This window comes from Bufo bufo, chromosome 6 (assembly GCF_905171765.1).
Source record: "Bufo bufo chromosome 6, aBufBuf1.1, whole genome shotgun sequence".
Classification (NCBI taxonomy): domain Eukaryota; kingdom Metazoa; phylum Chordata; class Amphibia; order Anura; family Bufonidae; genus Bufo; species Bufo bufo.
Window position 1 is genome coordinate 301,916,014 of NC_053394.1, and position 18,016 is coordinate 301,934,029.

Genomic DNA, 18,016 nt, shown 5'->3' on the forward strand with positions numbered 1-18,016 from the left:
GCGTGACTAATTTCAAGAATGTAAAAGCTAAAGGTACTTTCACACTAGCGTTTTTATTTTCCGGCACTGAGTTCCGTCAAAAGGGCTCAATGCCGGAAAAGAACTGATCAGTTTTATCCCCATGCATTCTGAATGGAGAGTAATCCGTTCAGGATGCATCAGGATGTCTTCCGTTCAGTCATTTTGACTGATCAGGCAAAAGAAAAAACCGTAGCATGCCACGGTTTTATCTCAGGCGAAAAAAACTGGACTTGCCTGAATGCCGGATCCGGCATTTTTTTCCATAGGAATGTATTAGTGCCGGATCCAGTATTCAAAATACCGGAATGCGCAGACCTAAAAAAAAAAGCTGAAAAAAACAAATGCCGGATCACTGCGGAAAGATGGATCCGGCATTTCAATGCATTTTTTTGATTAATCAGGCATTTTTAAGACTGATCAGGATCCTGATCAGTCTTACTAATGCCATTAATTGGCATATGGTTTGCCGGCGACGGAACTGCTTGTCGGATCACTCTGCAGCTCAGTTAGGGGTCTAAATTGCATATTCCATCAAACATGCTGGAAAAAGTAGTGCAGCATGCACTATTTTTTGGACATAATGTTAAAAACCCATTGGACACCAGTATAGTCAGTGGGGCCCAAATGGTGTAATGCAGATCTGGCACTACCATTATACTGTTCCTATTAAGGAACAGAAAAGCAGAAATACAAAAGCAGATGTGCACAGAGTCTAACAAAGTCCCTGTTAACAGTAGCAATGTTGAAAGTACCAGTTGTGGAGTATTGGAATGATTGCTACTAGATAAATGTTGTGGCACCACTTGTCTCCAGCATCTCAGAGGTGGATGAACTGGTAGAATGATCTCTCTTGGGACCCACGGGAGGTATTTTTGTATTGGGAAGTGGGAAGTGAAACTCACGGCTCAGTTACCGTCACAGACTATGCGTCAGTAAGTTCTTCTCTCCGTTCTCCAATGGACAAGGCTGTCAGCCATTGCATATCTTGTCTCACAGGTGGTCTACACAATTTCCTAACACACCGTACAGAAAAAAAACACCTCCACTACCAAATAGCTTGTGTTCAACTATGAGGAATTGAAAGGTACTTGTAGAGTATGTTGCTCACTTGCTTTCATACCTTGTATTTTTCTAAGACTTGATAATTCAGTACTTGTCAGAAACAGCTTCCTGTATTAACTGGTTTATGAATGTAGCATTCGTAATTTTCCATTTTCTTTCTAATATTAATATTTCAGAGAAATCCCAAAATTCTTGCTCCCTGTTGTACCTTCTGTGCTTTCCAGCGGAGGAGTTTGATAGCACGAAGGCTGGCCTGCATCAGCGTGTCATGTTGGAAAACTATCTTGTAAAATACATCGTTCACTAGTTCTCCAGAGGGATCTGCATATTTCAGCGCAGTCAGGGGAGTATAAACTTGGTTAGTCTGATGTCGAAAAGGAGGCATCTCCATGGTGAGGACACGTAGAGTATGCTGAAATCAAACCATTCAGACATTATCAGCAATCCATGAGTCACAGTAGCAATGCATTCCTCAATTCAACACCAATCCCTAGCGCTCTTATTTATAATACTCCTCTTGTCTCTCCACCTTCATGCCTGACACACAAGTATAGTTTTCAATTCATTTCCACTTGCACAGGCTCCAACAGCTTATAAATAATTATATATATATATATATATATATATATATATATATACAGTTGTGCTCAAAATAATAGCCGTAACATAGTACATAAGGACGAAAAAAAGACATTTGTCCATCCAGTTCGGCCTGTCATCCTGCAAGTTGATCCAGAGGAAGGCAAAAAAAAAAAACTGTGAGGTAGAAGCCAATTTTCCTCACTTTAGGGGAATACCAAATTTCTTCCCCACTCCAATCAGGCAATCAGACTAACTCCCTGGATCAACGACCCATCTCTAGTAGCTATAGCCTGTGATATTATTACACTCCAGAAATACATCCAGGACCCTCTTGAATTCCTTTATTGTACTCACCATCACCACCTCCTCAGGCAGAGAGTTCCATAGTCTCACTGCTCTTACCGTAAAGAATCCTCTTCTATGTTTGTGTACAAACCTTCTTTCCTCCAGACGCAGAGGATGTCCCCTCGTCACAGTTACAGTCCTGGGGATAAATAGATGATGGGATAGATCTCTGTACTGACCCCTGATATATTTATACATAGTAATTAGATCTCCCCTCAGTTGTCTTTTTTCTAAAATGAATAACCCTAATTTTGATAATCTTTCAGGGTACTGAAGTTGCCCCATTCCAGTTATTACTTTAGTTACCCTCCTCTGGACCCTCTCCAGCTCTGCTATGTCTGCCTTGTTCACAGGAGCCTAGAACTGTACACAGTACTCCATGTGTGGTCTGACTAATGATTTGTAAAGTGGTAGGACTATGTTCTCATCACGGGCATCTATGCCCCTCTTGATGCAACCCATTATCTTATTGGCCTTCGCAGCAGCTGCCTGACGCTGGTTTTTGCAGCTTAGTTTGCTGTTTATTAAAATTCCTAGATTCTTATCCATGTCAGTGTTACCGAGTGTTTTACCATTTAGTATGTACGGGTGACTTGCATTATTCCTTCCCATGTGCATAACTTTACATTTGTCAGTGTTAAACCTCATCTGCCACTTATCTGCCCAAGCCTCCAGTCTATCCAGATCGCTCTGTAGTAGTATACTGTCCTCTTCAGTGTTAATTACTTTACACAGTTTAGTGTCATCTGCGAAAATTGATATTTTACTATGCAAGCCTTCTACAAGATCATTAATAAATATATATTGAAGAGAATACGGCCCAATACTGTCCCCTGAGGTACTCCACTAGTGACAGTGACCCAATCTGAGTGTGTACCACTAATAACCACCCTCTGTTTTCTATCCCTCAGCCAGTTACTTACCCACATACAGACGTTTTCTCCCAGTCCGAGCATTCTCATTTTATATACTAACCTTTTATGTGGTACAGTGTCAAATGCTTTGGAGAAGTCCAGATATACGACATCCATTGATTCGCCGCTCTCAAGTCTAGAACTTACCTCCTCATAGAAACTGATTAAATTAGTTTGGCATGACTGATCCCTCATGAAGCCATGCTGATATGGCGTAATTTGCTTATTTCCGTTGAGATGCTCTAAGATAGCATCTCTCAGAAAACCTTCAAACAGTTTACCCACAACAGATGTTAAACTTACCGGCCTATAGTTTCCAGGCTCTGTTTTTGGACCCTTTTTGAATATTGGCACCACATTTGCTATGCGCCAATCCTGTGGGACATTCCCTGTCAGTATAGAATCTGCAAATATCAGAAATAAGGGTCTGGCTATGACATTACTTAATTCCCTTAGGATACAGGGGTGTATGCCATCCGGTCCTGGCGATTTGTCTATTTTAATCTTTTTAAGTCGCTGTTGTACTTCTTCCTGGGTCAGACAGGACACTTTTAATGGGGAATTTATTTTTACATTTAGCATTTCATCTGACAGTTTATTTTCCTCAGTAAATACACTGGAGAAAAAAATATTTAACAGCTTTGCTTTCTCCTCGTCGCTCTCTGCGACTCCCCCCTCATTACTCTTTAAATGGCCGACACCTTCAGATTTATACTTTTTAACATTTATATAATTGAAGAACATTTTAGGGTTAGTTTTACTCTCTTTGGCAATTAATCGCTCGGTCTCTAGTTTGACCGCTTTTATTTGTTTTTTACATGTCTATTTTTTTCCTTATAGTTTTTCAGTGCTTCCGTGCTACCCTCCTGTTTTAGTGTTTTATATGCTTTCTTTTTGTCATTTATTGCTTTCTTTACAGTTCTGTTTATCCACATTGGTTTCTTTTTGTTCCTTAACTTTTTATTCCCAAACGGTATGTACCTCTCACAATGAGATTTTAGGATTCTTTTAAAGGGAATCTGTCACTAGCAATTTACCAATTTTTTTTTTTCATGAATCCATGTTTAACAGAGTACCTTTTTTCCATCTGTCTTGTTCTTTTGATTGTCAGTCTTGTCATTTCTTCAAAAAATCGATTCTTATGATATGTAAATGACGCTGTAAGGAGCCCAGAGGGGCGTTCTTCTTTCTCCACGGTGCCCAGGAACGCCCCTCTGAAGTGCCGTGCCCGGCTAAATTTGAAATCTAATAACGCCTCCAAGTTCATCTAAATCCCCTCCCAGAGGCGCGGCTAAGTGCTCAACACCCCCCCTCCTCAGCGCCGCGCTCTGCGGCAAACACCCCGATCCTCCTCTCGCCGGCATCCCAAATCCCGCGCAGGCGCAGTGCCGGCGATTGCCTGCGCTATGATAAGATGACTATCGGCACTGCGGCTGCGCGGGATTTGGGGCGTTCCTGGGCACCGTGGAGAAAGAAGAACGCCCCTCTGGGCTCCTTACAGCGTCATTTACATATCATAAGAATCGATTTTTTGAAGAAATGACTGACAATCAAAAGAATAAGACAGATGGAAAAAAGGTACTCTGTTAAACATGGATTCATGAAAAAAAAATTTGGGTAAATTGCTAGTGACAGATTCCCTTTAAAGATATCCCATTTTGTGGCTGTATTTTTATTATCCCAGTTAGTTAGGCCAATGGCCTCTCTTAGTTGGCTAAATTTAGCTTTTTTGAAGTTTGGTATTTTTGTTCCTCCCCGTATAAACGCTCTTTTGAATGATAATTGGAAGGTTATTACTTTATGGTCACTATTTCCCAGGGGTCCCCCAACCTGCACGTCTGTTGTTCTGTCAGGCCTATTGGTTAATACTAAGTCCAGTATGGCCGTCCCTCTAGTCGGGTCCTGAACCAGTTGGGAGAGGTAATTGTCCTTGGTTATTGCCAAGAAGTTTCCTTTATGAGATATACAAGTTTCAGTTTCCCAGTCTATATCTGGGTAGTTGAAGTCCCCCATAATAACCACCTCATTATGATTTGCCGCCTCGTCTATCTCATTTAGTAGTAGATTTTCTGTGGTTAGGTGGTTTATAGTAAACTCTTATTAGTAATTTATTATTGTTTTTAGCTCCATGTATCTCTACCCACAGTGACTCCACATGTTCATGTCCCTCACTTATATATTCCCGGAGTGTGGGCTTTAGACATGACTTTACATAAAGGCAGACCCCTCCCCCTCTCCGGTTTTGATGATTCTTTCTAAACAGACTGTAACCTTGTACATTAACTGCCCAGTCATAGCTATCATCCAGCCATGTCTCAGTTATTGATAAGTATAAGGTAATGTCGCACTAGAATGGGGTGGAGATCCAGCAGAGGTGCTCCCACTAACAGACAGCACCCAGTCTGATAGAAATAAATATATAATAAGAAATAGAAGTGGGGCACTCTCTATAAGTAAAGGGATCTTTTATTGAACACAACACGATTAACAGTAAAATTGGCAATAAGTATCACAGTATAAATAGTCAGCAATAATGTAAAAATCAGCAGAGGGTAAATGGTTAATAGTAGTGGTGAAAAATTCAACAGTGGATTAAAACCTAAGACAATAAAATCAACATAAATATAGATCCCAATATACGAATAATTGGAAAGCAATAAGTTAAAATATTCGATAATAATTGAGATAGGGTGGTCATAGGAATATTATTCTCTGGTAGTAGTTCAATGCGTTTTTCCAATGCGAAATATTTAAGGATATAAATAGTTGCTTTCTGCCGAATAAGATAATCGACTTGTGGCCAGTCCTTTAACACACATTAACCGAAGTTCCAAGCGTATGCAGCCTTATGTGGTTTGTGAAAACAATGTTTCAACTTCTCATACGCACAGCGGCGTCCCGCTGTATTTGTTTAGAAAGCGATCGCTTAATTTGAAGTAGGAAATGCGCAATCTTACCAGGAGGTCTTTTTTTCTCTGGACAGTAAGCCCTCGACTCGGCGTGCTTTCCTTTAGAATTCCGGTCTCAAGGGCTGTTTGTTCAAACTTGAATTTGGCGCCAATGAGATTGTTAGATACACGTGGTCCTGGTGCCTTTCGTGTAATAATAATTTCTCACTTTGGCAATTCGCTTTTCGGATGATGGTGTCCATGCCTCCTCAGTCTGGCAATATCCTTTTTCTTAGTGGGGGGATTAGTACCAGACGCGTTTCGGGGATTTATGACAATGACCCCTTCTTCAGTGGTGTCTCAGTTATTCCCACTATGTCATAGTCCTCCTCACACATCACCAATTCCAGTTCCCCAGTTTTATTTGTCAGGCTTCTGGCATTAGTATACATACATTTGAGAGGTTTATGTATATTTTTTACCCTACACCTTTCCGTCTGAACTGTTCTAGTCCCTCCTTCCATTCCTCCTCCAGTCCCACTACCTTGCCCCTGGTCTCTATCTGCACTATCTTCCCCTCCTATAATGTAATTTCCCTCCCTCCAGTCCCTAGTTTAAACACTCCTCCAACCTTCTAGCCATCTTCTTCCCCAACACAGCTGCCCCTTCCCCATTGTGGTGTAGCCCGTCCCTACGATAGAGCCTGTAGCCGATAGAGAAGTCGGCCCAGTTCTCCAGGAACCCAAACCCCTCCTTCCTACACCAGTTCTTGAGTCACTTGTTAATCTCCCTAATCTCCCGCTGCCTTTCTTGTGTGGCCCGTGGTACAGGTAGTATTTCGGAAAATACTACCTTTGAGGTCCTTGCCCTAAGCTTTTGACCTAAATCCCTGAAATCATTTTTAAGGACTCTCCACCTACCCCTAACTTTGTCATTGGTTCCAATATGGACCATGACCGCTGGATCTTCTCCAGCCCCTCCCAGTAATCTGTCAAACCGATCCGCGATGTGTCGAACTCTAGCGCCAGGAAGACAGCACACTGTTCGGCGATCACGGTCTTTGTGACAGATTGCCCTATCTGTTCCCCTAATAATGGAGTGTGTTTAAAAAAATTAATAAAGCTCAAAATTCTTCTAATAGCTTTTATTTCCATACACACAAATGCATTGGGAACACTACACATTCTATTCGAAATCAAAACATGAAGAAAAATATATCAAATTTGTCTTGTTCCTCTAAAAAAAAAAAATATAAGAAAAGTGAATATTAGACTGTTCAAAAAAATAGCAGTGTTTGTATTCTTCTTTACAAACTCAAACATTCACTATATAAACTGAAAAACTTCTGGCACCTTTGAACAGGTATTCCGGCCCAGGATGATTGGCCTACATTCTACAGTTATTCTCTATTTCTTGGTTTTGCCTCAGAAACTGCATTTTTGGTGTCACCCCACAAGTTTTCTAATGGATTAAGTCTCCGGGGATTGGGCTGACCACTCCATAACGTCAATCTTGTTGGTCTGGAACCAAGATGTTGCACCTTTACTGGTGTTTGGGGTCGTTGTCTTGTTGGAACACCCATTTTAAGGGCCTTTCCTCTTTAGCATAAGGCAGCATGACCTCTTCAAGTATTCTAATGTATTCAAACTGATCCATGATCCCTGGTATGCGATAAATAGGCCTAACACTGTAGTATGAGAAACATCCCTATATCATGATGCTTGCGCCACCATGCTTCACTGTCTTCACAGTGTACTGTGGCTTGAATTCAGTGTTTGGGGGTCGTCTGACAAACTGTCTCCGGACACTAGACCCAAAAAGAACAATCTTTCTTTCATCAGTCCAAAAAATGTGCCATTTCTCTTTAGGCCAGTCAATGTGCTCTTTGGCAAATTGTAACCTCTTCACCACATGTCTTTTTTTCAACACTGGGACTTTGCGGGGGCTTCTTGAAGATTAATTGTAACAGTACTTACAGGTAACTTTAGACCTTCTTTGATCTTTCTAGAGCTGGTTGTTAGTCCTTGCCATTTTGGCTATTCTTCTATCCATTCGAATGGCAGTTTTTCACTTTCTTCCACGTCTTTCAGGTATTGGTTGCCATTTTAAAGCATTTGCAATCATTTTAGCTGAGCAATCTATCATTTTCTGCACTTTTTTATATGTTTTCCCCTCTCCAATCAACTTTTTAATCAAGGTACACTGTTGTCACGGGGTTCCGAAGGTGCACTCGGTCCCCCATTTCCCGCAGACCTGTTGCTTAGCTTTGGGAATGAGAATTTGTGCTTGACATCATTCCCAGGGCGGCTTTGCTGGCTGGGTGGCTCCCTGCTCCTAGTCTGCCTTGAGCGCCGAGCTGATCACTCGGTGCTCGACTGGTTGGCCTGTCAGTCATGTGACGCTGGCCACGTCACATGACCCTCACTCCCCACTATAAATACAGGCAGCCTGCTGGCCACAGGTTGCCTGTTAATTTCTAGGTTCCTGGCTATTTGTTGGACTACTGAATACTTACCTGATCCTGTTCCCTGATGATCCTCTGCCTGCTCCTCCTGTACTGCGCATCCATCCTGGTATTGTGACCTCGGCTCCCACCTGACTACTCTCTTAGGACTCCTCTTGTACTTCGCTACTCTCCTGGTATTTGACCCCGGCTTCTCCTGACCATTCTTTGCTTAATCCGTTGTACTGCGTAGTTCTCTTGGTTCTGACCCGGTCCGTTCATGTTCCGTATTTTGTCTTGTCTGTCTTCCCTGCACATATCCTAAGTTAGGGACTGCCGTCCAGTTGCCCCCTGTCATCAGGACTCATGAGGCAAGTAGGCAGAGCCAAGGGTGAGAGTGGAGCGCAGTGGTCACTACCCTTCCCCCTGTGTGTGTGTGGACGTGACCGTTACAGCTGTTCTTCTGAACAATGTCTGGAACTACCCTTTTTCCTCAGAATTCCTGAGAGAAATGCACTGTAACCAGCATGTACAACATTTTCTGCCTTCCTTCCTTAAATAAGAGCAATAATTGCCACCTGTTTTTCAAAGAATAAATGACCTTACTAATTGAACTCCACACTGCTATTATTTTTAACATGTCCCTTTCAATTAGTGATTCAATTACACAGAATCAGCAGCATGCATGTCATGACTGTTGGATTTCTCTACTACACCTGCTAGTAAATTATTTGCCATGTAGAAATATTATTTCTACCAAAAACAGTGATTGATCAGGTTAGTGATGTCTGACTGCTATTATTTTGAGCACAATTGTATACTGCCTCCTACTCTGACCACCCTTTGTTTGACCTTGCACTGTAGCTTCTGTCACATGGTAAATTTCTGAAGTCCCACAAACATAAAAAATGCCCATTGTTCTTCCTAGACCTTACCTCAGCAATTTCCTCAGGGGTCTGCCCAAGACTAGAGAAGATTGTTTTAGAGTTCTTTAAATAATAATTAGTGAACATGTCTGAGGTTTCAGGGTCTGCATTGGAGTAATCCCCCCGCACAGCATCTTCATAGACCTTCAGCTCAAACTTTGTCACCACAGGCCCAGGTTCTATTAATGTAAGGCTGAAATCCAGATAAGAGAGAACATTATGGCACCAAATTTAAGTTCTTAATCATCTCTTGCAAATGTTATACTAGTTATAGTAGTTATTGTCAGTATTTCTTAACCGTAGGAATCAGACACAACACAAAGAGATCCTTCCTGTTACTAAAAGCAGACAGACTATCTATTGTATGATCTAGACTGAGATATGTTTCTCGGTTATGACCCTGCAGTGAAGAAGATATTGTGCAGTCTTTCATAAATCATTCATAAAGGTTAATTACTTATACTGTAGATAATAGCATAGATTTTTATTATGTTATTCTGAAGTAGTAGGTAGGGTCCCCGGTTCAGAATCTTCAATCATAACCAAAGTGGAGAGCAGCTCTGGAGAACTCAACGTGTCTGCAGATTACATGGATAACCAAGTAATTTTAGTGAGAAGTGTGTATTGCTTTACTGGTCATGCTGCAGAGACATTGAACCCCCTGCTGCTTTCAGAATACAGCTAATCCCTAGGTCAGCGTTTTCAGGTGGTTGGCTGCGGCCTGATTCCACCATGGATATTCCTGCTGTTTGGATCCCACAGACCTGTCTTTCTAGATGTACTGGAGAAACCCGTGTCTCTTCCAATGCATCTATGATGGCATTTCTACATCAAGAGAGGCACGTTCACCAGGGCCCAGTGCACACAGGGTCCTGACAATGGCAGCAAAGGCTGGAAGTGAAAAAGATCCAATCATATCAAAGGGTTTTTCTGGGACTTAGATATGGATGACTTGTCCTCAGGATAGGTCATAATATCAGATCTTGGTGGTCTGACACCCAGCACCCCCAGTGACCAGCTGTTTCAGGCAGCCGCTGGGGCCAGAAACAGAAGGCTCCATCCACAAGTCATTTCTGCCACCAGCATACTGCAGCTCAGCATCAATTCACTTGAATGTGAACTGAGCTGCAGTATCCCAGAAAGACCACTGCAGAGTGGACGGAGCCTTCTGCTTCCGGCTCCATTCACTGTATAGTTTCTGGGACGGGTGGCAGTTTCCGACGGCTGCCCTGAACAGCTGATCATGCTGTGTGTGAGACCCCTACCAATCTGATATTGATGACCGGTCCTGAGGATAAGTCATCAATATGTAAGTCCCCAAATAATTTTTGGGGTATATCTGGGGTTTGGTTAAGTTTTACGGTCTAGTCTGATGTCTGAATTAGTTTTAGCAGTCTGGTATAAGGTATGAATATCAGCATCTTGTGTCTTCATAAACCCATGATTTATTAGAAATGCAGGTAGAACTGCATACATGATTCCAGCTTCCTAAGCTTCTACTTGAGCAAAAAGCTCAGGAATCTCAAAACGAATAAGCAAGTAAACAGCAGGTCTCTAGGATTTACCATCTGTCACAGGGCGCCGGCGACGCAATCTTCCTGCGCTTCGCGGCCGGTGTCCTGCCTCTCTCCCTGAGCAGCGACGCATGTTGCGTCCCCGTCTCTCAGGTAACAGGGGGCGGAGCGGACCCGACTGCACTCCTGCTGTCTGTGCTGTCAGCGTCCTCCGTTTCCCTGGCAACAGTATCAGGCTGAGCACCGAGCTGGCCACTCGGCTTCTGTGTCTGAGCGGGTCATGTGACGCTGGCCACGCCACATAACCTTAGCCTTTCACTATTTACGATTTTGGTCCTGTGCCTAACTGCTATTACTCTGTGCTTCTGCTACTCTGGATTTTGACCCTTGGCTTTTGTTCCTGACCCGACCTCGCCTGCCCTTGTGTACTGACGTGACCTCCAGGTTTGACCCTCGGCTTGTACTCTGACCCGTCCTTGCTGTTCCTTGTGTACTGACGTGATATCCTGGTTTGACCATAGGCGTGTTTGTTTACCGTCCTTGTTACCCCTGCTCGCCTACGTTAGTGTTGATCTCTGGCATTTCAGTATTGCTCCTGACACTTTATGTGACTTCGGATCCATCTGCAGGGTTCCCTCCTACTGCCTCTGCCTGGCTATATTCTGTCTCTGTCCGCTCTGCCTCTCTGCACTTATAGAGGTTAGCAGGGATCTCAACTCTCCCGGAGGTTCAGGGAGTCTCCCGCTATTAGATAACAGCTCCCTGACACCCGCATGTGAAACAATATCTCCCGGAAAGGTTTATCTCAGTCAGATAGCAGAGCAGAGAGATAAGAGAAGTGACAGGACAGAGTTTAGATTACAGGTTGAATTAACCCTTTAGTGTCAAATTGGCTTCTCAAGGAGATAAATATGTTAAAGGCATCCCTCCTTCTGTCTCATTCAGTAGCTATATAACTATTGAGAGAGATGTATTTTTTTTTAAATACATTTACACATTTAACCCTCCATTTTAATTATATAATTTACCCCAGTGTTAAATTCACCCCCCCTGGATGCTTTAATCATATACATAAATATGATAATTTGGGGCAGGGTAATGAGCCCAGTCCTTCACACCATAGAGCAAAGTGTGCAGATACTGCATATGTTTGGAAAATGTAACAAAAAGTTCGTGAAAAAAAAAAAAGAAAACCTCCCTGAAATGAGAAGTGCACCTCCCTGAAATGAGAAGTGCACCTCCCTGAAATGAGAAGTGCACCTCCCTGAAATGAGTTTTTGCAGGTTGGGATGTCTGGGTTAGGGACCGTCGCCCAGTTACGCCCCGTCGCCTAGGACGGGTAGTGTAGGTAGGCAGGGACAGAGGCGTGGGTGGCAGCTAGTGGGTGCACTTCCTCTTCTCCACTCCCTAGTGCATGACACCATCACTTACTGATCCTGTTAGTCTGACTGCGGCAGCCACCATGATCCTCAAAATGAAAGTCATATTGTTAGTTAAGGGCGTTTGCTCCATTACAGTGTCTATCTGCACAGCGACTCCGCCAGCCTTCCACAGTGCAGGGAACTACAACAAGCCTCACCAATCATTATACTCTAGTAATATGCATTGTAAATTGGGAATACTACTTTAAGCCAACTTGTATTTTAAGCTTATTTGTCCTTTAAGGTATAGTGCCATAGTAAAATATTTACTGGCAGATATAACACTTTTCTAATAATTGCAAACAAAATCACAACACCGTTTTTATTATCGTGTTGAGTGTATTGACAATATCTCTCCCTAAATCTTTCTGCAAGAATGACTCTTGCTTTGCCAAAAATATGTCTGAAAATTGTCAAAAATACTGGAGAGAACAGAGACTTATGTGATAGAGTAAGGTTACTTTCACACTAGCGTCGGGGCTCCGCTTGTGAGCTCCGTTTGAAGAGTCTCACAAGCGGCCCCGAACGCATCCGTCCAGCTACTAATGCATTCTGAGTGGATGCGGATCCGCTCAGAATGCATCAGTCTGGCAGCGTTCAGCCTCCGCTCAGCAAGCGGACACCTGAACGCTGCTTGCAGCGTTCGGGTGTCCGCCTGGCCGTGCGGAGGCAAACGGATCCGTCCAGACTTACAATGTAAGGCTACTTTCACACTTGCGTTCAGAGCGGATCCGTCTGGGGTCTGCCCAGACGGATCCGCTCATATAATGCAGACTTGGGATCCGTTCAGACTTACAATGTAAGGCTACTTTCACATTTGCGTTCAGAGAGGATCCGTCTGGTGTCTGCACAGACGGATCCGCTCCTATAATGCAGACGTTTGCATCCGTTCAGAACGGATCCGTCTGCATTATATTGTAGAAAAAATTCTAAGTGTGAAAGTAGCTTCAGACGGATCCGTCCAGACTTTACATTGAAAGTCAATGGGGGACGGATCCGTTTGAAAATTGAGCCATATAGTGTCAAATTCAAACGGATCCGTCCCCATTGACTTACATTGTAAGTCTGGACGGATCCGTTTGCCTCCGCACGGCCAGGCGGACACCCGAACGCTGCAAGCAGCGTCTAGGTGTCCGCCTGCTGAGCAAAGCGGAGGCTGAACGCTGCCAGACTGATGCATTCTGAGCGGATCCGCATCCACTCAGTATGCATTAGTAGCTGGACGGATGCGTTCCGGGCCGCTTGTGAGACTCTTCAAACGGAGCTCACAAGCGGAGCCCCGACGCTAGTGTGAAAGTAGCCTAAGTCAATGGGGACGGATCCGTTTGAATTTGACACTATATGGCTCAATTTTCAAACGGATCCGTCCCCCATTGACTTTCAATGTAAAGTCTGGACGGATCCGTCTGAAGCTACTTTCACACTTAGAATTTTTTCTACAATATAATGCAGACGGATCCGTTCTGAACGGATCCCAAGTCTGCATTATATGAGCGGATCCGTCTGGGCAGACCCCAGACGGATCCACTCTGAACGCAAGTGTTAGAGTAGCCTAAGATGATGGAATCTCCTTGTAACGAATAATACTCCTTTTTACGGAAATATAATATGTAGGTTTATGATTTCAACGTGACTGTCACGCAATAATAGCCAAAAACTTGTCCAACAAGAATAACTTAAACCCTCATTCCTCATCCTGTTTATTGCAAGTAACTTGACAGAATCTAGTCACAGAGTTTTAATGGTCTTGATCAAAGGAGGATTCATGTACCACTTACTGAATGTTAAACTTCAGAGTTTGGAAGATCAGGCTTTCACAGAATCCTTCAACTGCAAACTTGGAGGCTGCATAGATGTCATTAAATACAATCCCTGTGGGCAAAAAAAATATGCTGATTTTGTTAAGTAAAATGATTTCTTTCCTATATTTCATGTGCCATAAAAATTAAAGAGGATCTGTCACCTCTCCTGATATGTATGTTTTAGTAACTACTTGCAATCTCATTGCATTTCACATAACTGTATGTTGTGCCATTTCTCTATTATTCATATTCAGTGGTGACATGCTGCTTGTGGCCATCTCACCACTGAAGCCAGACATTGGCTGCAGAGAAGCATGTTACCATGCCCATGCTGCGGCTGATGTAAACACTGCGCAGGGACCAGAACATGGACATGCGGGAGGCAGCATGGAGGACTGGAGTGGCGAGGAGTAGATAAGTATGAGTCTTCTGTTTATGGAGGCAGGCTGAGGGCACTTGCAAAAAAAAATAAAAAATTTCTCAGAGAACCTCTTTAATTTATAAACTTCTAGTAGGAACAATAGATGAATGGCACAACAAAGAGTCATAAGAATAGACGCTTAACAATGACCATTGTTCCCCAGTATATTAAAGGGGTTATCCGAGTTATGAAAAAAAAAATATATAGCACTGAATATCTGATATATAACTGAGCTAAGCAAGTTTCCTCATTTCCCTGGTTCTTTTCTGGCCCTTTGTTTACATGCAATAAAAACAATCTCTGCCCCTCCCCCTGCTCTGCTAAGGGAGTAAATACAAGAGCTGCCCTGAGTGACATGTCTGCCTGCTGGGAGACTCTGCAGCATGTTGTATGTGTAGGACTACAAGTCCCAGCTGTATAATGACACTGCTAAGGGAGTGGGTACAAGAGCTGCCCTGAGTGCTGGGAGAAAACAGCAACTTGTAAGTGTAGAACTACAAGTTCCACTTATATAATGACACTGCTAATACACACAGGATCTTCCCCCTACCTGTAATGCTTTTCAGAACTTCTCTTTCAGATCCTGGTCCCAGGATTTGTCTCCTCACTGCCTGCAGCTACACAGTAAACACTTCAGCCCTGAGTCTGTGCAGCTGAAGGGGTTAAGATTCCTAGGATGGATAGAGCACACAGCAGGCAGTGAAGGGGGCGTGGCCAGCACAGTGACGGGGGCGTGGCCAGCACAGTGATGTTTTGTTTATAGGCTTGTAAACGACCTTTATCAGAGCAGGGAGAGAAGCTGACATCACAGGTCATGTGACCCTCAGTGAAATCTGAGAAACCAGCCACTGGAGATAAAGTGAGTGAATTGGAAAGCTGTTACATTTGCCCAGTTAGGAACATAGAAAGAACAAAAAAAAACTCGGATAACCCCTTTAAGGCTGTTTGCTGAGAGACAAACTGTGATTAGCTTAGGTGCCATTCAAACAGAACAGGATTGCCTAAAGCAGAAAACTTCATATAACTTAGTTTGTGAATAAAGACATACTGTATGTCCATCCAGTTCAGCCTGTTATCCTGTAAAGATAATCCAGAGGAATGCAAAAAATCCTCATGAGGTAGAAGCCAGTTTTGATCATTTTAGGGAAAAATATATTCCTGATCCGGCAATCAGAATAATTCATGAGATCAACAACCCTTCTCTAGAGTTCTAATAACTATAACTTGTTATATAATTACACAACCAGACCCCTCTTGAACTCCTCCATTTTAGTTTCCACAGGGCTCTGGAGGCCGTGAGATGTAGGCGCCTGTCCCCTGGCCAGCCAGATTTATCAGTATCTGCTACAGGACGTGAAGGAGTGGAATGAAGTTGTTCATCCTGTAGTCCTGGCAAGTGACAAATAAAGTGGCCTCCTCAAAGGGCCTGAGCAAATGGCAGGTGTCAAGCATGAGCTGCCACTGACTAATGTCGAAGTTACACAGCGGAGTGCTCCTGTCCACCTGCATCATCAAAAAACTGTTTACTGCCTTCCTCTGCTCATATAGTCGGTCCAACATGTGGAGGTGGTGTTCTAACGGGTCGAAACATTGCATATGAGGCGATGTTGGGGAACGCTATTCTGCCTTTTTCAGCTTAAGGAAGGCGTGCACTGCAGTGCAAAAGTGGCTGAAGTGCATGCACAGTTTCCTAGCCATTTTCAGGATGTCTTGCAGTTGGGTTGAAGACTTCAGGAACCGCTTTGCCACCCTCACCACTCTGTGACTGGGCCACTGTGTTGACTCCTTATGCATTTGCCACCCTCACCACTCTTTTACTGACCACTAAGTTGTTTCCTCATGCGTTTGCCACCCTTACCATTCTGTGACTGGCCCACTATGTTGACTCCTCATGCATTTGCCACCCTCACCACTCTGTGACTGGGCCACTGTGTTGAAACCTCATGCCTTTGCCACCCTCACCACTCTGTGACTGACCACTATATTGACTCCTCATATGGTTGCCACCCTTACCACTCTGTGACTGGGCCACTCTGTTGACTCCTCATGCATTTGCCACCCTCACCATTCTGTGACTGGGCCATTGTGTTGACTCCTCATGCATTTGCCACCCTCACCACTCTGTGACTGGGCCATTGTGTTGACTCTTCATGCAATTGCCACCTCACCACTCTGTGACTGGGCCACTGTGTTGACTCCTCATGCATTTTCCACCCTCACCACCATGTGACTGACCACTATGTTGACTCCTCATGCGGTTGCCACCCTCCCCATAATGTAACTGGGCCACTGTGTTGACTCCTCATGTTATTGCCTCCCTCCCCATTCTATGACGGATCCTGTCTTTGGAGCATCCGTAAGGCCTGTATCACACGGTCCATATTTTGCATCAGGATATGCTCCTGATTTGGAAGCCAAAAGCAGGAGTAGGTACAAAACACCGAAGACATGCAAACTTTCCAATCACATGTCATCTATCTTTTGAATCCACTCCTGTGTTTTGTTTTGTTTTTGGCCTTAGCAGTACTGATGGATTACCGAGCAAATGCTGACCATGTGAAGGCGGATGCTCAAAAGACAGGATCAATTTTTTGGGGTTTGTTCTTATGACAGATCATAAGAAGGGCCAAATAAACTGTGACGGCAACACAAACTTACTGCTGACACCCTGTCCACTCTGTCATGGGGAAACTACTTGTATCAGCGTGTAACAGAACAGGTTCTGTAGAAATGTATGTGGAATAACTCACAACAGTGTAAAAGTAGTGCACTCTTTCACTCTATAGTACAATATTGGGCCACTGCACGGTTCTTTATACCTGATGCTAACACTGACCTATAAACATTTAACCCACGACCAAGGTTAAAGGGGTTGTGCATGACTGGAGTGAGTACTTGTAGTTACACTACGCCGCAAGGGAGATGATGCACAGTGTAATAAAGAGGAAAGCAGCGCTCACATGGAGCGCTGCCTTCTCTTCAAACAGCTGATTAGCAGGGGTCCCGGGTGTCGGACCCCCACCCATCAGATAAGGATAGGTCATCAATATATTGCTCGCACAACCCCTTTAAAATTACTGGCCTATAGTTTCCGGGCTTAGTTTTTGGCCCCTTCTGAATATTGGCATCATATTTGCTATGTGCCAATCCTGTTATTATAGAATCCTTAAATATTAGAAATAAGGGTCTGCCCATCCCATTACATAGTTCCCTTAGGATAGGGCAGGGCCGTAGATAATTTTTTTTCCTGGGGGGGTTCAGCTTTCTCAAATTATAAGAGTCATCATCCACATCCACAGATATCTCCCCCCCCCCCCCCCCCCCCCATAACAGTGTCCCTGACAGTGTCCCTATTGTAAGACGGACCCGCCGTTCCTTATGTAAGTGACTAAGTGAGCTACTTGTGCAAAGTACATGTACTACTACTATCTAATAATCTATCACTACTAACTTACTGGGACTGGGACTGTCAGGACTCCAGATAGGCTCCAGGCTGGCTCCTGCTCTTCAAACACTAAAACTAGGCGGCCGGCGGCAGCGTAACGTGACGTCACTCACTACGTCATGCTGCAGGCGCATGCTGGTCCCACTTTATTAATGAAGGCGGAGCAGGCGCGTGACGTCGGAGTGAGTGACGTTACGTGGCCGGCCGCCGGGAGACGGAGTCACGGAGGCGG

General features: G+C 43.9%; 1 protein-coding gene across 1 annotated transcript in view; it reads right to left on the reverse strand.

Annotated features, from left to right (window-relative positions):
• Positions 1 to 1,255: 1,255 nt before the first annotated feature.
• The window catches only part of LOC121003897 (retinol dehydrogenase 8-like), a 47,701-nt gene continuing 30,940 nt past the window's right edge, over positions 1,256 to 18,016 (reverse strand). The window contains exons 4-6 of the mRNA XM_040435837.1: positions 13,895 to 13,988; positions 9,191 to 9,374; positions 1,256 to 1,495 (exon numbers count right to left, since the gene is read on the reverse strand). Of these exons, the coding sequence (XP_040291771.1) occupies positions 1,256 to 1,495; positions 9,191 to 9,374; positions 13,895 to 13,988 (518 nt within the window). The remainder of the gene's footprint in view (positions 1,496 to 9,190; positions 9,375 to 13,894; positions 13,989 to 18,016) is intronic.